This window comes from Mytilus edulis, chromosome 6, assembly GCF_963676685.1.
Source record: "Mytilus edulis chromosome 6, xbMytEdul2.2, whole genome shotgun sequence".
Taxonomy (NCBI): Eukaryota; Metazoa; Mollusca; class Bivalvia; order Mytilida; family Mytilidae; genus Mytilus; species Mytilus edulis.
Genome location: NC_092349.1, coordinates 42,881,798 through 42,908,479, shown reverse-complemented (window position 1 = coordinate 42,908,479; position 26,682 = coordinate 42,881,798). Strand labels below are relative to the sequence as shown.

At 31.6% G+C, this 26,682-nt stretch overlaps 1 protein-coding gene across 1 annotated transcript in view; it reads left to right on the top strand.

The window, feature by feature from the left end:
• LOC139527689 (G protein-coupled receptor kinase 3-like) overlaps positions 1-26,682 on the top strand; it is a 116,063-nt gene that overhangs the window by 57,852 nt on the left and 31,529 nt on the right. The window contains exons 7-9 of the mRNA XM_071323291.1: positions 10,403-10,454; positions 18,724-18,815; positions 19,583-19,682. Of these exons, the coding sequence (XP_071179392.1) occupies positions 10,403-10,454; positions 18,724-18,815; positions 19,583-19,682 (244 nt within the window). The remainder of the gene's footprint in view (positions 1-10,402; positions 10,455-18,723; positions 18,816-19,582; positions 19,683-26,682) is intronic.

The window sequence follows — 26,682 nt, the reverse complement described above, 5'->3', positions numbered from 1 at the left end:
TCATGAGTTATGGTTCTTGAAAGATCGTAAAACGGCGTTTCCATTCACGTTGTTGCATTTACTCATGAACCATTCAATCTAAGCTTTTCAAATTTTAATATGTTGATACTGATGACAAAATGGAGGTCAAGTTTGATATTGACGATTTTCACTTTCACCATTCATCAGTAATGGTTCTTGTGATATTGCCAGGACACAAATAAATATTAATAAATCCGGTTTGCTGTCCTTGTGACAGCCTCTTGTTGAAAGTTTGAGAAAGTTTTTGGAAAGTTTGCTATAGCTTGCTATAGCTACTTTCCATAGGCGTCGGCCTCAACTTCCAGTGAGACAGACTATCGCAATGTTCTGCTCCAAGATAATGTAGTACTAGTGTTCGAATTCTGGTTCTTGGATATTTTGAGTTGCTACTCTTTTGAAAAGATTACAGCTTGAATAAAAAAGGAATAAATGTTTACCGACAATTCAGATGAATTTAACTTCATTTTGTAAATAACTATCACAAAACTACTTTGCGGATCGGCCATTGGCTGAAGAAAATCAAAAGAAATCTACGCGAGACAGCGTTTCATTCATGAATATTTCATGAATGAACATTTTCCCGCACTATTTTTTACTATGTACGATATTTACAACTGTTTATTATTGAATAAGTAAAAGCCCGAGAATATCGAAAGAGTCCGGTATGCGAGAACAAGTTGATATTTGACCAAGTTGTCGGATAATTGACAAGTGATAATGGTTTGATTTATTTAACAATACACAGGTGATAGAATATAAAATAATCGATAATTATATGGCTTATGTCTCACGCCAAGAACATGTAAATAAGGTAAATACCGGCTTTAATAGAAAAGTGCATTGTTTTTGTCAAAACTGACATCGATCTGAAAGTTTTGATGCCAAACATCAGGAACATATATATTAGGCAGCAACCATTTGATTTTCTGGGGGGGGGTTTTTTGGTTTTTTTTTTTGGAAAAAAAAGTTTGTTTCCAGTTTTTGGAGAAAAAAATAATTTGTTTTTGATTCTGAGAAAAAAATAATTTGTTTTTGATTCTGAGAAAAAAAATTGTTTGTTTCACCCTCAGCTGCCACTATATGTAATGCTAAAATTGAAAGAAAAAAATTGTTTTCGACTTGTCGCGAAAATAATAGATTGTTTTTCGCCGCAGGCGAAAAAAAAAATTTGTCCACAAAAAAAAAACCATAGCCCCCCACCCCCCCCCCCCCCCCCCCCCCCCCCCCAGAAAATCAAATGGTTGCTGCCTTATTATGTTAGATATACTGTTCCCAGCAAACATTATTTGAAAACTTCTGTTATTTGAATACTAACTGTTTCACCTTCACTTGTTCAGCAAACTGACAACAGACATCAGAAAAAAACGTTTTAATGACAATAAGTATCATAGCATCAGTATAATTTAAAAGCAACCGAGTCATCATCTACTTCTTAGAATATTATAGTTCATGTGTATCAAGACCAAGATCAAGCTAAAGACAAGTGCTGTAAAAATTGATTTAATAACATTCGTCACGGGCCATGTACATTGTACTAGCAAACTGACTTTCTTAGTGCTTAACAATGCAGTATCGGATCCAGAACTTTTTATCCTCACACTTTATTCCTGGGGCAGTAAAATTCTTTAAGATTGACCTACATGTATAATTAACAATGTGTTGTCCTAAGACTGATGCAATGATTACTAGTATATCAAATAAATGGCTCAAAACAAAAAAATCAAATAACATTACCTCAATGGTGATTACACAGCAGAAACTAAAACGTGTTGTAGGGTTATTAGCACCTCAGATCAACATTGTATGAATCTAGTGTATATAAACTTTTTATTCCTGAAGTCATACTACTATTGTTATGCCCCACCATAATGAGTTGTATCCTTGTTTTTTTCTATAAGTATGTATGTCCCTTACTTGTACGTGCATCCATACATCCCAAACTTGATTTCTGTTTTCTTTCTTTAGTTTGCCTGAACCAAATTTTATGAAACTAATGCGCAATGCTTATAACCACAAAACACAAGTCAAGCTTGAATTTTGTTGGCGTCACTTTTACCATTCTAGGTGTAAAGGGGTGAAATTTTCAGTATACCGTATCAAGTATATATACCCTTATATAAGTTTGACTTGTAGCTTTCTTCGGTTATACATTTATCAGGTGAAATTAAAACTGTCTTAAGATTTAGAAGTATAAACAAGAATGTGTCCATAGTACACGCATGCCCCATCTGCACTATCATTTTCTATGTTCAGTGGACCGTGAAAATGGAGGTCCAATTTGTCAGCAGTAATTAATATTACCAATAATTGATCAGATCCAGGTTGACGGATTCAAACAGAAAGATTTTAAAAGCAGAGAAAAACTGTGCATCTTATATACTGCATGACTTTATCAGATGACAATCCCAATACTAAAATAAGGCTTACGGATAGTTATATACTTTAATTCAGTCACAGACCCAAGATATCACGGGTGTGTTCTAGTGTGTACTAAGTTCCAAATTGATTGGACTTCAACTTCATCAAAAACTACCTCGACCAAAAACTTTAACCTGAATGGGACAGACAGATGAATGGACGGACGGACGAACGGACGCACAGACCAGAAAACATAATGCCCATAAATGGGGCCTAAAAAGTGAAATTTGGAAATTGCTGGCAAGACTATAGTTTAGTTTGAAAAATCAAAACTGTGATTAAATACATATTTGAAATAATACACGTCTATAACCTACATGACCTATTTGAAATAATACACATATATAGTTGCAAACTTTCCAGAGGTGCTATCCAGCACTTTGATTTTTTTTAATCTTGATTAGTTTAGTTTAGACACTTTTTGCAGTACACACATATATTGTATTATGCAATCCTAGTTGATATAGATCCAACTTTTTATGCCCCTGCCATAGGTGACAGGGGCAATAAGTCGTTACCCATGACTGTCTGTGCTTCCATCTTTCCATCTTTTTGCCTTTCTTTTCATCCCCATATTGTTTCCACACTCTCACTTAAGTTTGCCAGTACCATAACACACAGACAAAGTTTGAATTTGGGCAGTGAGTTGCATATCATTCTAGTGTTATAACTCTTTACAACTTGTACTTCAGGGAATAATTTCTGTATAAAAATTGTCCTGATGAAGCCTGCCTTGCAGGCGAAACATGTAGACCATAGCAAATAAAATTGCAGACCATTTGAAGTGTTGTTGTCAATTTGGAGTATTATTTTAATGTTGCATTCATTTGCATAATTTGACAACCCTGCATACCAAAGTATCCACTTCAGGGACTTTATCGAAATGATTCACACAGGCGTTGGTTCACCTCATGGAGTTTAATCTTTACAACTTGGCGGTAAATTGAAAAACTTGAGCAAGGTTTTTGTGTACTCAGACTCACTCTTCTTTTATTAGTCAAATGACTCAGGTTATATCTTGAAAGTTAATTATGTATAAATTATTTTAAGCAGTATATTTTAAGATGCACTTGGTTCTGTAGAACACACTTAGTCTCGGAGTGCTAGGTACTGTATGATAAAAGAACTATAGGGTTAAATAAGTCCAATTAAAAAATAATTGTAATAACACATGCTGAATTTCTCTGTGAATTTCCTATACATGATACCCCCCTCCCCTGAAAAAACAAAAAACAAACATAAAAACCAATTAAACAAAAATGAGGAATTTAAAAACAGTTTGGACATTAATTTTTCTATCCGATTTTTCTTGGCAATGAGTAATTTTATATCACTATTAAAGTATACGATTTCCTACAAATTAGCTTATTGGAAATATTGATCACTCATTTGATGAGATCATATAGTTTTCACATTTTTTTTCCCCGTGATTGATTTTAGTTTGACTGGTTTGTTTAGAAAACAGCAGATAAAACCCAGAATATATCTTTAGTATTGATTCTCTAACGTGATTTATACTTTTCACATTGTTTTATCAAATTAATCAACTTGAACAGACTATCAGTATTGAATACTTTTTGTGTGTCTGCCTTCCGTAATGAAATATCTTCTCCGTTTTCCAAGTAGTATAAACTTTTATTCTGCTGAACAATTGTTTATGTTTCAAGCGTGTTGCATGAAAATGTTCATAGTTCAGCATCAAAGAAACTGGTGCTTATAATGTTTTCATTTATTATCCTTGTTAATACCTGAACTAATAATGCATAATTAAGGTTATGGAATGGATTTGTTTTAATCGTGACTAACCGTCATCATATTTATGGCGTGAAGTTTGAAAATTCATCTGAGAATTGGTTCCTTGGACTTGTTTTAAGTTGCCTTAAAGACATGTGAAAAAGTTAAACAGAGCTGTTTTTGTCAAAGTTTAATTCTAACACAACGATTTTTACATTCCAAAACGGTCAAAATAAGGGATTTTGGTGAAAGGAGTATAGGAGAACAATTATAAATCAAATATAAAAAATAGGAGATATGGTATGACTGCCAATGAGCTAACTATCCATAGACCATTGGATAAAGATGAAAACAATTACAGGTCAACAACAGGCCTTCAACTATGATAAAACCCAATACCATATAATAGGCTATAAAAAGCTCCAGTATTACAAAATGTAAATTAAATAAAAAATGAAAACTATAAAGACATGTTATTTAATACAACAATGAACTGAAACACAAATATGGCAGAGAGCAACCTATAACAATAAACAGAAAACAGTTTACCAATATACCACAGAATAACTTGTTCCTGGCTTGTAACAAGCACCTACAGAATGTGGTAGGGTTTCAAAGGGTTGCCAGCTTTTGACCCTCCCCTCAAGTAGGCCAGTTTTGTAACAATGGAACAGCAGAACAAACTGTAAAATTTAGTTTATAAAGTCTTGACTCATTACTCAGTACTCAGCACAAATAAGTAAAATAAAAGAAGGCAAAGACACAAATAGAAACTACCAATCTAAAAACCCTGGCAGCTAATAAAATCTAGTTCAAAGCCCAATTTCAACTAATGAATAAAACATGTTTTTCCAGACAAATATGTTATTTGTCCATAAGCTGTTATTTGTAATTTAAACAGCTGTCAATTTTTCTATCAAGACACAATTTCTTTAAAACTGAAGAGACTGATTGGTTGCAATTTATTCAGGTCTTTTTCTTTCTTGTTTTTTTTTCTCTAATAATCTGAGAAAAAATGGCTTTCTAACTTATTTATGTTATTGCTTGCATTGATCTTATTTTTAACAAAATTTGATGATCAATTGTCATGGTAGTGAATCAACGTGTCAGAAAGTACAAAAACCAAGCCTTCTTGGTTCATCTTAATGCATGAGCAGTGCTGCTTAAAAATAGATGATTTAAACTCATTTATGACCCTGATTAAGTAATTGTATTTTCCATAAGATGAACACCTAGATCATGTTAAGACACAGAATAATGGGATATTTCCATGCTTTTATCTAAATAAAATTTTATATTGTCTTTGATGTAAGCTGACTGTGGTACCATTAGCCAAGTGGTTTATGGTCAGAACGAACAAACATGATCATGTAAACTAAAAATTCCTGAGATAAAATTGATGAATTTTAATCTTTAATGGGCTCGATCTATAGATATTTCAGTACTCTGTGGATTATGATAATGGTTTTGAGAGAAAAATTATTATGTACTGGATATGAGTTAATACTGAAGATTACTCAAGTGATAAATTGAGACAGAAATCCACAAATCATGGATGATTAACACATTAAGTAGACTATAGCCCCAGCAGCATAAATCGTTCATTAGTTATTTGATTCGTATGCAACATACCAGAGCACTAGTTTAGATTTTGAAAAGTGATTTTGAAAACTGAAATTTTCTGTATAAAAGATACCTTGGTTCAGGTGACATACCATTTGATTTTTACAAAGCAATTGATCTCATTTTAACTCTTGAAGCTGCTTGTGATAACTTTGAAGTTAAACTTAGAATTCACCATGAACTTCAGAAATTGCTTCAATTAATTTTGCCAATACAAATGTTGCATGAAACCCTCCACCGAAAAAATTATAAAAATGAAAAAAAAAATGGCTTTAAAAGCTAAGTATGTAACTTTGATTCTTTGTCAAGCTATTGGTCCTGAGATCAATAAAAGTAAGATCCCAGAAAAGACATAAAATATGGTAAGACCAATCACAACTGGTTAAAATCAATGCTGACATGAAAACCTTGTTAACAAATTATTTACTTCACTTACAGAAATGTGTTTGAAGTCTAAGTAAAAAATACTGAAATAACAGTTGCAATAAGGTAGTCGTCAATTTGTTAACAAGAAAACAACCCAAGCGTTGACTATTTAATATAAGGATGGAATTCGATAAAGATGATGTATAAGGAATGCTGTGATTAAGGTATAGCTATAATGACCTTATCAGGAAGTTCTTCTATTGAATCACACTCTGCGAATTTATTTCCATCCGTGATATATAATATGCTATATTTTTGTCTTGCATGAAATTTTGTGCATTCTCTTGGAAAAAATGATTGAAAAGATTACATAAGGTGCTGTAAACTGGGGATAGGAAATATAACTTAAATTAGTGGTTGATTATTGCTTGGAAAAAGTGTGGATGCTGTAGTATAGAGCTTATAAGTACTAGGCCCATAAACAATTTTGTTAAGGGATTTTTGCCGGAAACTGCTGGGGTCAGTGTTAAAGTGTAATGACTGCCAAAAAAAAAAAAAAAATATGTTCAGGAGTCTTGGGTGCTAGTATATCTTAATTATGCCAAACAAATCTTAGTTCTATAAAATGTTAGGAAGATTTGACTTTTAGTTATTCTTTATGTCAGTGTAACGTACGTACCACAAAATAGTCCCACTGTGACAAAATAGTCCCACGGCCACAAAAAGAGAAATGAAATACTAACAGAAATACAAAGTTCAATTTGTGTGATTTACTGTAGAGACATGTTAGACAAAGGACAGGAAGTGGGAGATTTTTGTTTACTTTTCTTTCCTTTTCAATTTCTCTTTCACTTTTGCTTTCCTTTTTTTTCCTTTTATTGTTTTATTTGATTTTTAAATGATATTATTTATTTTAACATCATTTCCAATCTTCAAGTCATTGTTGAACTTGAATAAAGATGGAATTAGAAATTCAAGTGTACACATAATATAGTGTTTCAGTTCATTCCTGTGGCTATTTTCTTATTGATACTTCAGTTATCAGAAATGTTTATTTTTAGCCAGCCTTCTGATGAAAAAACATGAGTATTTTTATATAAAAATAAACTTTAAATGATAAACATGATAGTCTGGGAAGATTTTCTAAAATAACAATGTAATGATCACGAATAATCTTAATGTATAGACTATATTTTTATTTTTCACATTTCAACAGGGAAATTTGCCAGCGTTTTTGAGATAAAGCCTCATTTGAACTTTAAAAAAAACACCACAATAATTTAAATTGATTGATAAGACAGTAAATAAACATGGATATTTAAATTTGATAGGAATATTCCATCTTTTCATTTTAATACCAGCTGGAGATAACAAGAAGTTATATTAAATTTAATCAATGGAGAAATTGAAATAAAATAAACATAAATTAAACATCACAAAATTTAATTTAATATTCACTTCTTTTATCAATGAGACATTCACCTGAATTCAACCCTAAAAACTGATACATAGAGAATATCATGTCTTTTTGCATATCGAACTGGCATCAACCTGAGGAGACAAGATTATAATCCCAATACCTCTGCTAGAGGGATTGTATTGTTTGAGGAGTTCAGGCCCATAGCCAGGAATTTCCAATGGGGGGTTCGTTCGACTCACAAACTTGATTTAACAGTCACAATTCGAACAGAACATTGACTTTAACAGTGCTTATTTGTTTTCAAGGGGGGGTTTGTCCGAACCCCCCTGGCTACAGGTATGGAGTTATACAGCATGTGATATGGAAAAATCTGTATCATATAAACTTTACTTTAAACTACTTCAAGTAGATTTTTTTCATGAGACAAGATGTGCCATAATGCAGATCTGGAGTTTGATGAAACCTCTGATTTAAACATGATTTATATCAATGACATACCACGTCATACAGAATAGGGATTTAATAAACCATTAAAAAATGAGACTGATATCGATATCATCACAGATCGCTGATACAGCACACTTCCCATTGATTTTAATATTAAGAAACTACAATTTACTTGTATTTACTACTAATTATATGTTAAAAAGTATACTATACATTTGAGGGGTCCACTAAGGGGAACTGTACATGTGAGGGATCCACACTTTATATTTAATTGGCTTTTGTTTTGTTTCAAGAGATCATAGGCGGATCCAGCCCCCCACCCCCTCCCCCCACCCCCCTTTCGTGGGAAAAATTTGGTTGCTTATATAGGGAATCACTGAAGCGTGACTGGAGCCCCCCCCCCCTTTTCTAAAAGTTCTGGATCCGCCACTGGAGATCATGTTCTTGCAGTAAGAAAACATTATGTGTGTCAAACAACAGGGAGGCTTTGGGTACATGAAACTTGGTTTAACCTTTAAGTTTAAACAGGTTTCCAGTTTAGCCAAGGTTCAGTATAGACAGAATTTACTGTTTCTGTTGGGTCTGCAAAAAAAATAATAGTTTGATCATGTATTTTAGTATAAATTTATTATTTTTGCTTTTGAATTAGTTTCTCTCAATGGAGTATACCCTAATTCTGAAATTGATTTATATGTCAGTTTGAAATATTTTCTGTTCCTAATACAATTAATAGTATAAATTTACATCTACTGTCATCATGGTCAGTGACAATGTGAATATGAAAGTTATATATACCGGTATATCCCAAGGAGAGTTATTTGACAACCTGATGGTCATCACAAGTCAATAGTCTCTTAGAAGCAGTATTAAATCAGAAAATGGGTAGACAAAAGATACCAAAGGGACATTCAAACTCATTAGACGAAACAATCTGACAATGCCATGGCAGAAAAGAAAATTGACAGACACAGAAATCAGATTATTTGATACAGACAGCAATTCTATTTATAAGGCTTCACATTCCAAATAATGTATTTTATACATAGATATAACAGATAGATAGTCGTCTCTGGCAATCATATCACATTTCTCTTGTGTATATACATTTTAAACAAAAAAATAGATAAGAACAAACCAAAAATCCCAACAGACTAAATGAAAACAAAATTAAGTACTGATTCCAACAAGATACATGTATGTCTCATTTGATTCAAGTGTTTTAGAACTAATGTCCTGAGTACCCCTGACTGTGTAGGGAAAATACTAATGATTTAAAAGACTGTATTTGTATTTCTGATTGTCTATCTTGGAAAAAAACAAAATTGGTAGGCAAGATAAAGTGTCCAAATTGATTGACATATCTTCATGCAGACTTTTTTACCTTGTGGGTGATAAAATAAAGATCAATGTTGAAATTCATTCTATTTTAAAATTTAAATGTTATCTTCAAAGACATGCATGCAATATTTGCTGCTGAAATGTTAGCAGTCATCAGACAATCAATCTGAAAGCACTCGTCTCTTCATTAAACATTTTTATGCATTAAGTTTTACCGTTTTCCATGTGTGTGTATGTCCCAAAATTGGTTTCCATTCTCTAACTTTGCCTCAAACAAATTTAATGAAACTTGTACACAATACTTATTGCCATAAAACACAGATCAAGTTTGTATTTAGATAGCGTCCCTTTTATCATTCTAGAGTTATAACCTTTTACAAATGTAAATTTTTTTATGCCCCACCTACGATAGTAGAGGGGCATTATGTTTTCTGGTCTTTGCCTCCGTTCATTCGTTCGTTCATTCGTTCGTCCGTCTGTGCGTCCGTTCGCCTCAGGTTAAAGTTTTTGGTCAAGGTAATTTTTGAAGAAGTTGAAGTTCAATCAATTTGATACTTAGTACACATGTTTCCCATGATATGATCTTTCTAATTTTAATGCCAAAATATAGTTTTGACCCCAATTTCATGGTCCACTGAACAAAGAAAATGATAGTGCGAAGTTCAGGTTAAAGTTTTTGGTCAAGGTAGTTTTTGATGAAGTTAAAGTTACATCAACTTGAAACTTAGTACACATGTTCCCTATGATATGATCTTTCTAATTTTAATTCCAAGTTTAAGTTTTGACCCCAATTTCACGGTCCAATGAACATAGAAAATGATTGTGCGAGTGGGGCATCCGTGTACTATGGACACATTCTTGTTTGTTTTCCTTTAACTTAAGTTTGCCTCAAGATATGTTATGAAACCTTATCAATCTTGAATTATGTCCCTTTATAACGTTATGTTCTAGAGGGGACAGTATCTGTGTCCTATGGACAAGATCCCCATTTATTTTCGCATTAATGTATTGTATTTATTCTTCTTCTACTTTCAGTGACAAATATACAAGGTTTTGTCAATGGAAAAATTTAGAATTAAACATTCAGGTATGTACAGCTAAATTTAAAGAAGTTTTTTTTTTAAAGTTTAGAAATTGTTAACCTGTTACAGCCACTATATGAAGTTTGTATGTATGGAGTATTTCATGTGAGGAAGGAGATGTATGGTAAAGCAGTCTTGTTTGTCCATGTCAACCTTTTTTATGTTGTTAATCAATTCTTGTGAAACTTCCACATTCTGAAACTTACAAAATAAGATCATCTCAGTTTTGCTATTAATGTGAATAATTTTTTTGATTAGTGCTTTTTATTGTTTTTTCATTTTTTGTTCTTTTTTTCTGCTCATCCTTTTTTCTGCTCAATTTTAATGTGTTATTTTTATTCGCATTCCAACACGTATCACCATGAACATGATCTTGGTACTAAAAGATGTTGTTTTTTTTTTAACATTATAAAAAAACTTATTGTAAAAATTAGAAGAGGAAACCAATCTGAAATTAATTGGCATCGATTTTTGAAGATTAGTTTTTCTCAGACATTAATGGTTTTATAATGAATCAAAGATAGAAAATAACTGAAAAAAAGTGGGGAAACCATACATAGTTTACCCTTGAGCAAGGCAGAAAGTTATGTCTAGAATATCAATTATTTTTTGACAAAAAAGGTGATGATTAAATTTTTGAAAGTCAAGTGTCTAGAAATTAATTGTTGTTTGCTCTAATGTCCTGTGGCAATATTTTTTTGCAAATGACGGGTCGATCGAGATATTTACATTGAGTAAGTCACATGGCATGTCAAAGTCACTGACTTTTACATGGTTTATTCCCAAGAATAGAATAGATGACATATAGAATAAAGATGTATTTAGACTTTCAAGGTTGTCATGCTGGATTGGATTGGATTAGAATTCTAAATGTATTTGATAAATGCCTTAGTAAAATAGTACCTTTCTAATTTAATCCTCTTTGAGTATGCTTATGGTTGAAAGTTTGATAAATGATTGATTGATGCTCAATCAGGCTCACATGGGCTACATTTAAAAGATAGATAATTTACCCTCTAAATTTAAGCGAAAGACTTATCACATACTATTTATTCGTTATAATTATTCCATAGGTAAAGTTTTATATAGCCTTTAGGTGGTACCTAACACTACAGGGAGATAACTCTGTAAAGTCAGCTAAATGTTTTAATTATGTTGTGTTGTAAAAGGAATATTAAGGGCATACGATACAGTTTTGATCCTGTATTTACAGTACAATGAAAATTTCCATATGGGCTAGTTTTTGCTTGATCAAATCAAATATTTAATAAAAAATATACCTTCATGTGCTAGTTTTTGAGTTAAATGAGGTCGAAATTTTGTATATTTGCTCAAAATTCAGATTTGTGGCCGTATTTTCCCTTTCGAAAGAAAGCCATAACTTTTTTGTTTTAAATGATAAACACAAACTGTTTTTTGTTAGATAATTTGTAGTTTTTGTATTTTATAAGTATCCTAAAAAAATATGCATTTTTTATTCAGAAATAACTCATATTTATCAAATGGTCATTAATTAAGAAAAAATTGTATTTTTTTGCTGTATATATTTATCAAAATTTAAAAAAAATCCTCTATTTTCAGTTTTATAAAATTTGGTCTACATAATCTCCCTGCAAAATGAAACAAAATGTCGTTTTAAAAAATAGGGGTCCATGCACTCGTTTTCAAATTAAATCAGTTTGAATGATAAAAAATAGTCGAAAAATGCATCTTTTCCCGATATGTCATAGTTTGACGTCGCGAAATTTACATTTTACGTTAGCAACGTCATTACCTCCCCTGTAACTGTATCGTATGCCCTTAAGCTGTTCAATGATCAAAATTGGTGTTTGTCAAACTGCTATATAACCAGTGTAATTTTTCTGACAAAACGGTTGGTTCAAAATTTTTGAATTTTTTTATATTTTTGTTAAAGGGTCAAAGTACTTTGACAAAATTTTATGAAAATTAAATGAGCCAAATTAATTTTAGTGCTATTGTTGGGTACCACCTTAAGATATCCAGATAATAAAAATGAGTCAGAGCCACAAAAACAAATATCCTTAAAGATACATTTTTTCTCCCAAATCAAGGAAAATTGATACATGTATATATAGATCTCTGCAAATAAATGAATCCACAGCTAGTCAACTCATGGTTTGAAGCAATATAACTAGATTCAAACAGAACACAATTTTTTTATACATTCTCCCCCCACCCCCACCCCCCAATCAATATGCTAAGCAAACATCGTGGAGACATCAGTTTATAAAAAAAATAAAGGATCTAAACAGCATTTATATAGGATATTTTGGATTAAAAAATTGACAGTTTATTTTCCTAAGGGAAAGTATCAGAGAATTTTTAATAAGTGCAAAAACACTTTCTTCATGAAAAACAATATATTAGTTTCCTGTGAAAAAAGAAGTGTTCTAATAATTGTGTCACGATTTCTTATTAAGATTTAGCTTTCTCATTCACATCAATATTTTATTTGTTGGTATACAAAGGTGGGAAACTAACACTAACTGAGACAATAGTTAATAGACAATGCAGTCATACTTAACATCGACAGAAAGTTGTGTCTAGAACAGCAAAATCTTTCAGACTTTGCCATGAAGTGCAGATTGATTTTTCTCAAGATATTGAATTAAAGTAGAGTCAAGACAAACACGTGGATGGTAAAAGATTTAAGATCAATTCTTCGTCTTGTGTAATCCAATTCTTTTTCACATAAACAATAAAAAGAGGATTCTTAAGAGACAAAAAAGTTTTTAGTCATGAATCAACAGAATTTTAAGTGGATCACTACATAATTTTTGTTTGCATGCAAGAGATTAGTTTGAACTTTGATTTATTATTTTTGTTTGATGTTTATTTTATTATTTTAGCCAAAAGTAAGTATAAGGACTACACTGGATGAGTTTATACGTACTGGAATCAGACGCATAATCTTAACCATGGGAAAATCTACACACGAATCCTTTTGCAATATCTGTTGTTGCCATATATTGAATTTGAAATGCCTTCTTTATTTTCCCGTCTTTGGCATTATCATATATAATCAATAGTTGAAACTTATATCATAAGCTTGTGAATTTTACAAGTCTGTAAATACTTTTTATCAAACTGTAGCAATATATAGCAATAACAGATATCTATTTACAACCACTTTTTCTTGGAAATTTTTGCATTTAATTCTGCTAAATGCTTAGCTGATTTTCAGTGGACAGCCAACCTGAATCATTTAAGAATACGAGTAAAAAGAGTTGCATATAGCATTGATTGATTTTTGCTTATTTAATGTCCAGTGGCAAATATCTAATTAGTATGGATGTGTATTCATCAATGAGATGGTACCACATGCAATGCCACAAAAAGTACAGCCTGGTATTATCAACTGCCTTATTAGGCAATTGGTTACTTTAAATATGACAGACTCAAAATATACATTTCACCTTACTTTTTATAGAAAAAATATAACATGAAAGAACACTCCAATGGCAGGGGATACATTTTACTTCAAAGGATAACAAAGATCCTTGACCATTTGAATCTTAAAGTTAAGGTGGTACCTAACACTACAGGGAGATAACTCTGTAAAGTCAGCTAAACGTTTTAATTACATTGTATTGTAAAAGGAATATTAAGCTTCTCAATGATCAAAATTGGTGTTTGTCAAACTGCTATATAACCAGTGTAATTTTTCTGACAAAACGGTTGGTTAAAAATTTAAGTAAGTACTTTGACAAAATTTTATGAAAATTAAACGAGCCAAATTAATTTAAGTGCAAGTGTTGGGTACCACCTTAAAGTTAAAAGATACTTTAGAAATTGGCAGGTCCTATGTAAATTAGCCTCAGTTTGAAGAACAGTAGGTCCTTGATATTTGTAATTCAAAAGTGAAAATTCCCCTTCCAAAACAGCAGGTCTTAGTCCACAGACCTGCTATAATTTTAATCTCTGTTTGTGATTGAAAAGTCTGATATGATTGACGTGCAACATTCTTGGTAAAACAATGATATTTATAAGTTTAGGCTTAAATAATTCAGGTTGGTTGCGAGGTGTTTGGTTTAAGCACTGACATTTTCTGCATATTTAATTTCCTAATGTTATATTAATTATTAAACAGATGAGGTATGAACAGGATTTCTCTAATGTAAGTGATTTTTTTGTGGTAGTTACACCAAAATTATAAATTATAGGAATAGAAGATTTTTAAGATTCACTACTCGTACCATTATTAGTGCACAACATCTATTGAGACAGAGTTGTCTCCCATATACTTGGAGATAACAGAACCCCTAAGGACATCAGACAATATATTAAAATGCAGTTTGTTAGTTGTGAATATACTTAGATTGAAATGAAACATGGCAACTTGACATCAAGTTATTGTCGAAAGAAATATTGAAAATAAAAATTAGAAGACACTGAGACAACATTCCACCAAAACATAGAATTAGGAAAGCATGGCAAAGAAAAATGAATTTCACAACACTGTTGTAATGAATTTGCACTCCTTGATAAATGATCAAATTGATAACTTTTTTAAACACGTCTATATTCACTTAGACATCGATCATGTTCAGACTTGGAAACTTAATAAGAAATCTTCAAAATAATTATTAGCAATTCACTGTAGGCTATCACAACAAATGTAAATAGTGTTATTTTCTATAGATCAAAAATGTTTCCTTTAGTATTTATTAAAATCTTGTATTGGTTATAAATAGGTTTTTTTTCTTCCTTGTGCTTTCTCTTTGAACAGTAATAACTGAACTGCATGTGCAAATTGTAAAGGGTTGCACCCTCCGAAGCAATGAAACAAAAATCAATTGCTTTTAGACTTGCTGAAAACTGTTTCTGATATTTTGATACTTTTAAGAGATCAATGAGATATTCCTTGAAAATAAGGTCTTACTATAATACTGTAGCTATATTGGTTTGTTTCTTTGAAGAAAAAAAACAACATAATTTTGCGAGCATAAATTGCAAGTACAAAGCTTCTTTTGTTCTAAATGAATGTAATAGTTATATTGATGTATCATTATTTCTCTCAAATTAGATATTATTAATGAATCCATTACTGTTAGGTCATCAAATATTAACCATCATACTAATGATGGCCTAATCTCAGATCTCTTGTCTCCATGTGTCATTAATCCATGTATGTCATATGTATACTGACACTCTTTCAAACTGCAACAATCATATCTAACTAGTTTGAAAATACAATTTTTTTTCTGATTGTTAAAGTCATGGAGCTGTGTTTTTTACAGCTTTTACATTAATGCTAGCAAGACAATTCTTTGTTTGGCTTGCTTGCTTGCTTTGTTTGTATCAATGTTTGCTCAAGCATGGCAATTAAGATAGGCGGGGCTTCAGCTTGTATACATCATACTTAAATTTTATTGGACGTTACGTTTGAGGTTATTTAGGACACTTAATTTTAAAACATCCCATGACAAATATTTCACATGTTTCCTCACCTGTAAAAATACAATAATTGGTCAATGAAAGAAAAATACAAACTGTTTTCTTGAATGATGATGAGAAACTAGACTTCCACAGTTTTGCGCCGAGTGAAAAAAAAAGTTATATATTTTTATGACATTGACCTTATTATAATATTGTTTTTCTTATAACATATCAATCTATTAGTTCAGTTATTTCCGTATCTGCCCTTCCATTATGTAACTCCAGAAAAAAATGCAATAAATGGGTAACAATTGAATCGGAAAGAGAAAATCGAGTCCACCTTTTTTATGTTAGGGTGTGTTTGAGATGAATATTTTGTCTTGAAAACGTACAAAGAAAGAGTATTTGATACATCATCTCGCTTCAGATTCTATCATTTTTATATAGCAAAGCTACAGGTTGACTTTATTATATAAAAAAATCACAGTACTAAAAGATGAGATATGGGGGTCAAGAGAAATACCTATCCAATGAATCACAAAATCAGAGTAGGTATGTTCGAATAGCTATTTTACTAAAAGTACTTGACGACAGTCTTCAAGTTGGATGATGAAAATGAAAAAAAAATAATATTGGCTTCCATTTCTACAATTGTGAAAATGAACTGCCGTAATGGGGAGATAATTTTGAGAATATTTTGAGAATATTTGTCATGTGATGTTTAAAATTCAGTGTCCTTAACCTTAAACATAACGTCCACTAAAATTTAAGTATGATATATACAAGCTGAAACCCTGCCTATCTTAATTGCCATGCTTGAGCAAACATTGATACAAACAAAGCAAGCAAGCCAAACAAAGATTTGTCTTGCTAGCATTAATGTAAAAGCTGTAAATCCTAATACAGATTCACTTTAGACCATTGATAATATGTATACTTTTGCCTTAAGAGTCCATGTATTTCAGTTTAAATTAGTATTTGAAGAATAGGTCTACTAGATATTCTTTTGTAGATATGCTTTTACAACTTGAAATTTTTCAACTTGTTAATCTTCTGTTTATGTAAAAGTAATAAAGATAGATCATTTATAGTTAGTATATATATGCAGTCACACATATCAGTTTCATAAGATGTACAGTATATAACACAGTCCATCAAATATAAAGTACTTTTAATTTAGCTTTTTAAAAAGCAGGCTACATATCTATGGTTATATTCACACAATAAGTTGATTCTGGTTGTTTTCTTATGTTCTATTCTATAACCCTGCCATTGCAGGTACTCCAGTAATTAAATAGTGCAAGTTCAATGTATCCGTCTATGTCAAAGACATGTAGATAATTGTCACAGACATTCAGATCAGCCTAGGCTAAAGCCTCAATTTATCCATTAGTTTCTTCAGAAAAATTAATTTGTAAGGGGAGACAATTTAATTATTTTGAACATATCAGTTACTCTCATCTAATACGTTGTGTCTGCAAGATGAAACTGATGGTCATTTAGACGAATATCTATTCAAATGATTGATTGATTTTTGGTGCTATAGCACTCTAAACTAATTTTTATTCAAACCCAGAGATGGTTATTTTGCAGATTTTCTAAATTAAACCATGTTTAATTAAAACTTTAATTTGCTCTATAGAGAATGAATATTTATACTTTTTTATTTTCACAAGTGGTTTCCAATTAATGCAGGTACCCAGGAACTGGTTGAACTAATTGTGTGTGTTCCTACTGACATAATTAGATTTTCTTAACTGAAAATTTTTCATTTTATAATTATACAGTGAAATCAATAAAGTTACATTATAGAATAGAATGTGTGTTCCTGAAGGCTGGCTAATTTAAATGTTAGAAATACATCCTGTTGCTTCTGCCATATATAGAGTTAAGCAATAATCGTAAAATGTCATGAACCTTTGGGAAAAGAAGCATACTTTATGGATCGGCAATTTATATCGATTAATTTCTGTTTTGTTTTATAACAATTCTTTGATAGGATTTATGCCAATTAAGTAAAAGAAAATATTTGTATTTTATGCCAATAGTTTCTTTGACATACACTTTCCAAGTCATGCCAGAGCATGTTTTTTTTCTATAACCTTGATATTTATATCTTTTCTTGTTTATTTTTCTTTTCCATAAAAGTACAATTTTTAGTAGGGATAAATACCCTAAAGAGACATTACTCTGATGACATTAAGTTTAAGAAAATAGAAAACCTGAAGATGCTATGCACCAAAGTTTGCTTGGTTCTACAATTTTAAAGAAGAATAAATGATAAATATGCCACAGAATTGTTTACTAACTGTTTATTAATACACACTCCCTATATTCATTTAGGTGTTTTCATGGTAAAAAAAAAATCATTTTTGCAGTTAAAAACCTTACAAAATGTCCTGTATTTTTTTTTAGACATGCACTTTTCTTGTGAATTTAACACGTATCATACCTATATATGATTATATATATATATATAACAGGGTATTTTTAAGATATATTTGACATGGTGCATGATGTGGAATCTGAAATTCAGAAAATGCTTATTACAATAAAGAATGCATTCCAATGGACATTTATTAATGTTTTGACAGCTTAACAGTTAAAATAATATCTTTATTGCTATAATGGGGAGTAAGGGGCAAAGGGGCTGGAGTAGACACTTAAAAGGGTTGCTGTAAAAGGGGCGCAGAGAGCATGGTGTTAGTATAATAAATTTTTAGAGCAGGAACATCTGATAAGTGGAGTATTGGGGAGAGGATCCAGCTATCCACACCTCTAAACAAAGGTGGCAGTCTTATAACTTTGTTTTGTACACATTGTTAGTACATGTAGTAGCAAATGTTTAAAACAAGTTAAATTCTTCTTTTATAGTTAACCATGAACGACTTTAGTGTACATAGAATTATAGGAAGAGGAGGTTTTGGCGAGGTATATGGATGTCGGAAAGCAGATACAGGGAAAATGTGAGTACAAAACAAGTCAATAAAGGGCAATGTATTTAATTCATATACCGGTACTTTTTTTTTTATATGTAAATACATTGAGAAGCCTCTTTCCCACCCTGTAATACCCACAACATAGCTTCTACTCTGTAAACACTTGATCTATATAGGTACTTAGTGGCAAATGTTTCATAGATGTAAGACGATATGGTATGATCGCCAATGAGACGTGACTCTCCATCCAAGTCACAACTTGTAAAAGTTACCCATTATAGGTCAAAGTACGGTCTTCAACACGGAACCTTGTCTCACACCAAACAGCAAGCTATAAAGGGTCTCAAAAATGACTAATGTAAAACCATTCAAACCAACGGTCTATTCTATATCTATATAAATCATGCATGTTCAAGACAAGAGTGTAATTGAACATGGGCACAATACCATTACTTCTTTGCCTCCCTGCCATCGTTTGATGGATCTGAAACTATGCATTAATGTTTGATATACAAGAGAAATACCAGATACAGTAATTAAATTAGAATACATATATAAAGCAGGGTGGAATGTAAACAACAAAACAAAAAACAAACAAACAAAAAGCTGGTTGACAATGCCAATTGAAATATTGTGAAGGAAAATGAGAAAAATAAATTGGACTGTACAGTATTTTCTTTACAGAATTGTAAATGTGTCATTATTTAAATATTTTTTGCTTGAAATGCAGTCACAAATATTTCATGCATTTTGAGAACAAACATTTTCATTGTAATTATGGTTTCTTTTGATAGGTATGCAATGAAATGCTTGGATAAGAAGCGTATTAAAATGAAGCAAGGAGAAACATTAGCATTAAATGAAAGAATAATGTTATCTCTAGTCAGTACAGGGGTATGTATCAAATCTTCAAACTAGTTGTCTCCCTTGAACATGAGAAAATGTTATTCTCTTATTCTTTTGGCTTGTTATCTATTTCCTTCATGAATAGATATTTTCGGTATCACACTGGTGCATGGAGTGTGTTATGAAATCTCAGTTAATTTGATTGGCTTAGCCAGCACAATAAGAAGATATTACAGCTTTTCCATTGGCTATTCTTTGGGTCATTGGTGACTTCCAAAGGTTAAGACGATGCACATTTGTTCTTGGCAACAGAAATATGTGATTACTGCAATAATATAAACCCAAACTTTTCACCTGACAAATTTCTTTTTGTAAACTTTCATTACATTCTATAGTGTACAAAAAGTATGAATATGTCTGATGTTAAAGTTTGTCACTAAAAAAGGACATATGAACCTGATGAAGTCAAACTGGAATGTGCAAAAGACTAGATCAAGAATTCGTGGAATTTTTAATTTAACACAATGAGAGTGTTATTTTTATTGCTAATAACTCTAGTTGATATCAAGTGATATCCCATTCTCACTCGTAATGAAACCTTTAATTATCAAGTGTTGTTGCAACAGATTTCTACTACAACTAAAGTACCATGTTTGATTGCAGTAAGATGAATTATGAAATGATATGATTGACTTTTAGAAGCTCTTCAAAGGCAGTACTTGTATTCCTATGTGCAAATGTAATTCTTTTGGTAAACATGTTTTACATGTGGATTTCTTCATGTACCCAGTATTTGAAAATTTGTGATAAACAGACAAACCTGAATATGAAGGTCACCCTATATATTGTAAAGACTTTTTGTTTAAGGCCTGGGTCCAATAAAACAGGGTTTATCATACTCATGCAACTTTTATCTATTTCGTTGTGGTTTTTTTTAACAAATAGAACTTTATCCGGTGGACTGAAGTGAAGTGGTTTACTCCGAAGTGCGATGGTTTATATAGAAATAGAACTTGAATGTGCATATATATTAATCCAGGGGTGTGGGTTTTGTTTTTTGTGGAAGGAAATATATGTGTTAAAAGTATTAAAACAGCATATCTATCGAAAAACAAGAAAAATATCATACTTCTTGAACTTTGACCATTGTCTAAAGTAAAAGATGAACTAAAAATGTTGGTAATATCCAGATTGTCATAGTATAGACATCTATCCTTGGTTGGTAATATTCAGATTGTCATAGTATAGACATCTATCCTTGGTTGGTAATATTCAGATTGTCATAGTATAGACATCTATCCTTGGTTGGTAATATTCAGATTGTCATAGTATAGACATCTATCCTTGGTTGGTAATATTCAGATTGTCATAGTATAGACATCTATCCTTGGTTGGTAATATTCAGATTGTCATAGTATAGACATCTATCCTTGGTTGGTAATATTCAGATTGTCATAGTATAGACATCTATCTTTGGTTGGTAATATTCAGATTGTCATAGTATAGACATCTATCTTTGGTTGGTAATATTCAGATTGTCATAGTATAGACATCTATCCTTGGTTGGTAATATTCAGATTGTCATAGTATAGACATCTATCTTTGGTTGGTAATATTCAGATTGTCATAGTATAGACATCTATCCTTGGTTGGTAATATTCAGATTGTCATAGTATAGACATCTATCTTTGGTTGGTAATATTCAGATTGTCATAGTATAGACATCTATCTTTGGTTGGTAATATTCAGATTGTCATAGTATAGACATCTATCCTTGGTTGGTAATATTCAGATTGTCATAGTATAGACATCTATCTTTGGTTGGTAATATTCAGATTGTCATAGTATAGACATCTATCTTTGGTTGGTAATATTCAGATTGTCATAGTATAGACATCTATCTTTGGTTGGTAATATTCAGATTGTCATAGTATAGACATCTATCTTTGGTTGGTAATATTCAGATTGTCATAGTATAGACATCTATCCTTGGTTGGTTATATTCAGATTGTCATAGTATAGACACCTATCCTTGATTTATTAGTTTTCTTCTTGCCCTACATAACACTGTAAAGGTGATTTAACATCTAACTGACTTTATACAGACATTCATAAGTATGCAACTTCCCTTGAAATGTTACCATATATGTGAAGTACTTTTATTATGAAATATTATGTTTTCGAACATTAATGACATTTTGATGCATTGCAATTAACCAAGTTTGTCTGTATAACTATTGAAATGGATTCTCCGTCTATCATGATATTTGAGTCTCTTGGGAAACTTGTTCAAAAACTATTATATGCAATCATATCAACATCAATATGAGTTTTCAATCTATGTAAGTGGTGTTTATATCGTGGGTAGATATTATACTTATATATTATTCATCAAATCAAAACAAACTACACTTTGATGCAGTAGCAAAGCAAAATATTTGATATATTGGTACCAGGGAGTTTTGAACTTTTGACATTTCAACACGTCGTCTGACCAATTAACTTAATTTCTTTCAGCATGAATATAAATGCTTTTAGTAATTTCATTTTTTTATGCACTGCATCAGTGTGGGCAGGTTATACAGGTTTATTTTAAACTTTGACATTTGAGCTCAGTACCAGCATGTGTACTTTTCTTTTGATTGAGGTCTTTTATTTCATTTGGGATTTCAACATTTTTGTTCCGTTTTCAATGCAGTTTCTTTACACTGCAGTCCATCTACCTGTTGTTTGGCAGCCCAATTTAAGCTAGTATTCTGATCACAAAGGATGTTTTCCTGGCAGTTGTGATGTTCCTTCTATTTGGCTATCCATGTTACACATATACAAGATATAGTAAGACAATAACTTCACGAAAAGAATTAACAAAAGCATCACTGTGTCCTACAATCTTGAACAAGTCAGATCACTTGATAGCAGAGCACCTGAGTCCACCCTTTGTTTTTGGTTTGATTGTTCTTTATTTTTCTGGGTTACTTTTATGGATTCTGTTTCTTTTTGAAGTTTTTACTTTAGGTCTTAAATATTATCTGTTTTTCTTTTAATTGCTGTTTTTACTTGGCCCCCATCTTACTATATACCTGTTTGACCTATAAATGTCAGCTTATTTTACTTGTTGTCAGTTTGCTTTCTCAATTTTGATGCTTTTATTTTTATGTTAAAAACAGTTTTTTTACGCCAGATAAATAATAAGTCTGTCATCCTATTATCACTACAGTTTTTCTTCTAAGAAGATTATTATTATTGATCATGATTTAACCATTCATGAAGTATGTTTTCCTGAGAATAAAGATAAGATAGTTTGGGGAACCAGAGTCTTGATAAAGCAGGGAAAATGATCCAGCCAGTGATATCACACTAGCTGTTTTTTGGGTACATGAAATAACAAGACCAGTTATAAATAAGAAAGTTTCATTTGACCTTGCAGATGAAAATCACACATTGAAGGAAAAACAAATGCAAAAGACAAACAAAAAGTTCAAACAAAGAAGTTTAATAAATCTTTTAAAAAACACTTCAAAATTATATTCAGAAATCTGTTTTTCAGTTTTCATATTTTGATGGAACACCTAAGATCACCCCAGGGCCTTGAACACTACTCACTCTTTATAAATTAAGGTAGAAAAAAATGGATGATAATTATGATTATGATAAATATAACTGTTGCATTGGACCTTGTGGAATCATGTTTTATTGCAGAATGATATCTTTTAATTTTGGCCATTTTTTTAATGGAGCACAAATTGGTCATGAGGGAGACATTTACCACATGCTTGTCCTTAAAGATCAGTTATTTTTTACTAGTCATTGATTATTTGCAGTAAATCAAATTCCCATATCTGATTGGCTGTTTTATAGCCTAATCAAATAAGACTATTTTCTTGAAGTGTCTTAGTGCAGTAGTTTATCCTTTAAAATGTTCTCCCTAATTGGTCTGGGCTTATTCTTGTAACAATAAATTCTTTCTCTAGTTTTGATTAATCATTTGACATATGACTGAAACAAAACTGAATAGAATTGTAGAAAATAAATATATCGTGTTCTATTATTAATATCCTTGATCTTTCAAGGTTGGCAGCTTTTTTGTTGACCTTTTATTTATATAAAGAAGCTCAGTTGGGAACATAACTGAAGGACAGCAATACAACGTCACAATAAAACCAGAACAGGTGTTTTGGAATAACCATATGGTTTTTAACAAAAGAAAAGTTTCAACACAGACTCATACATGTCAACTTCTACCAATGGGAAATCATGTCATGACATGACATGGTATGTCAAAAAGCGTGTGAAAACGTGTGACGTAGATGCGGACTTGTTAATATGAATGTGGTAATTTCATACAATTGTTATGTTGCTTTTAAAGCACCACCACTAGGCACATATTCAAAACAACTGCCAGTTTCAAGTTAAGTTACATTTATTTGATAACAGCACACAATACAAATGTAACATAGTCAAGTTTTGATCAAAATTCAGTGTCAATTTCTTTATAATTGAAAAGGCTCTCCCACATTAGGAATTGATATTTGACTGAATTAGCTTCATCAAGATTTGAAAGAATGTCATAATGTTGGGTTTTTTTTGGCAATGTAAAATGTCATCTATTATCTCTGCCATTGCTCCCATTGCTATTGCCTGGTTAAAACTTGGTAGTTCATCAGAAGAAAGCTGGTACTATGAGAGCTGATCCAACAGTTCTGTGATATTTTTATCCCCAAGGCCTGTAGAAATCTGTTGCCGTGTTGGCTAGATTTGAAACTGAAATTGAAAAAGAAAAATGTTAAATGCTTATTCAAATAGCTACGTTGTATTTCTCCTCTCACATGTATTGTTTTTTTATCATTGCAACATAGAATGCACAAATTATGCGTTACTTGTCACTCGATCATTTAAACTCAAACTCCAAAATATAATTTATAAATCTTGAATCTTGCTGTACACATCGTTTTGGCTTAACAATCGGCACTTTAGACGACGGTACAGGCCCTGAAAGTGGCCTCTTTCTGTGCACATTTCCCCTTTAAAGTGAATTTGAAAGAGAGTCTACTTACTTTTTACTGTTTGTCCATATAGGAAAATAAACAATATGGAATTACTTCGAATTTTCGGTATTTATTGCCAAATAAGGAAAAAACCCGAGAATAGCGATATCACTAACGACCAAAAAATGAAAAGAAAGAAAAAGCGTGTAATTGCGTGTAAAGTGGTGAAAAGCGTGTACACGCCATGTGACAAAATCCTCGCGTGTAAACCGTTGAAAAAGCGTGTATTACACGCAAATATCATGTCACTTGACATGTATGCACAGACTGGACAATTTAGTGTTTACCCTTTCCAATAACACATATCTGTTGTTAAAAACTACATCGTGACAACTATGTATTGTTGTTTTTTTGTATTTTTCATTTAGCAGCTGTCTTATAATCTTATATCCCACTTCTCCTTTTAATCAAAGAGAATCATAGTACATGTATCACATAACCCATATTTTTGCAGCATTTTTGCGCCTGTCCCAAATCAGGAGCCTCTGGCCTTTGTTAGTCTTGTAGGTATTTTTTATTTTAGTTAATTTATATGTTTTGGAAGTTTGGTGTGATGTCTATTTTCATGGAACTAGTACACATTTTGTTTAAGGACCATGTGCAGGTTTTTCTTGCTGTTTTGAAACCCATTGGTGGCCTTGGTCTGTTTTCTGCTTTTTGGTTGGGTTGTTGTCACTTTGACACATTCCCAATTTCCATTTACAATTTTATTTATTTAAGTTTTAAAACTTCATCACTAAAAGAAAACTGTAACTCCTAGAAAGCTCTACGATGCTTTTCCGTTAATCCTTGACCACAGATTTACTTTTGGACTGTGAAAATAGAAACTTTGAAAAAAGGGATTATGGACCTATTAGTCTTCAGTGTATAATTATTTCTGATCTGCCCTTTCAACAAAATATGTTGACAAATTTTTTATGCCCCACCTACGATAGTAAAGGGACATTATGTTTTCTGGTCTGTGGGTCTGTTCGCCTGTCTGTCCTGCTTATATTAAAGTTTTTGGTCAAGATAGTTTTTGATGAAGTTGAGGTCCAATCCACTTGAAACTTAGTACACATGTTCCTAATGATATTATCCTTATAATTTTAATGCCATATTCGATTTTTGACCCCTATTTCACTGTCCACTGAGCATAGAAAATGATGGTGTGAGTGGGCATCTATGTACTTGGGGAAACATCTTTGTTTTTAGTGTAACTTTACAAAAAAATTGCCCTGTCAACAACCAATAAGACTATAATTAAGTATGAAGGCATGATAGTATATTAAATGTTGCTTATTATTTAGAAAAAGCAAGTGAATAAATTTATCAGTTTTCAAGAGCTGTCATCACTGTTAAGGCTACCTTTTATACAGTTGAAAAAATCAATAGGTTTAATGGGGAGACAAATCTGACAAAGTGGAAATCTGCCTGGAAGGATATTTACTTCAATCATATGAATAATACATTAAAATATTTGTGAGAACCAATTTAAGAATTTTTATTTTGTAAGATTTGAAAGTCTTAGAATTAGAATTGATTGTTCAGTTAGACATTCTATTAGTTCCCAGCTTTCCATTCATCACAGCTTACATCTGATTAAATAGAATATATTAAATGCTGAGCTAAATAGAAAATGCACCAAAAGTACCTAATGTAATGAAATTTTAAAAAAAATGATTAAGTAATCAATACAAAAAGAAAGATTTGAGTTATCCTAGAAACTGCCCTTGAATTGAGCTGGATGTTTTTCATGTTTTTATATAAGGATAAACTAACAAAGTCATTGATTTATATCCAAATATGTAGCATTTCAACAGTTTCAGAATCTTTCTACAGTGATTTCAGAGAGAAATAATTGAAAACATTCATCAATTGAGAAAAGTAATCTCCATTGGGACCTCGTTGATTTCTCAACGGTGAAATGTTTCAAGCTTCTGTCAGAAGGAAATTAATGATAATTCTTTTTGTCATTTACTTTTGAAAATTGATAAAATTGCTAACTTGTTGCTTACTGTTAA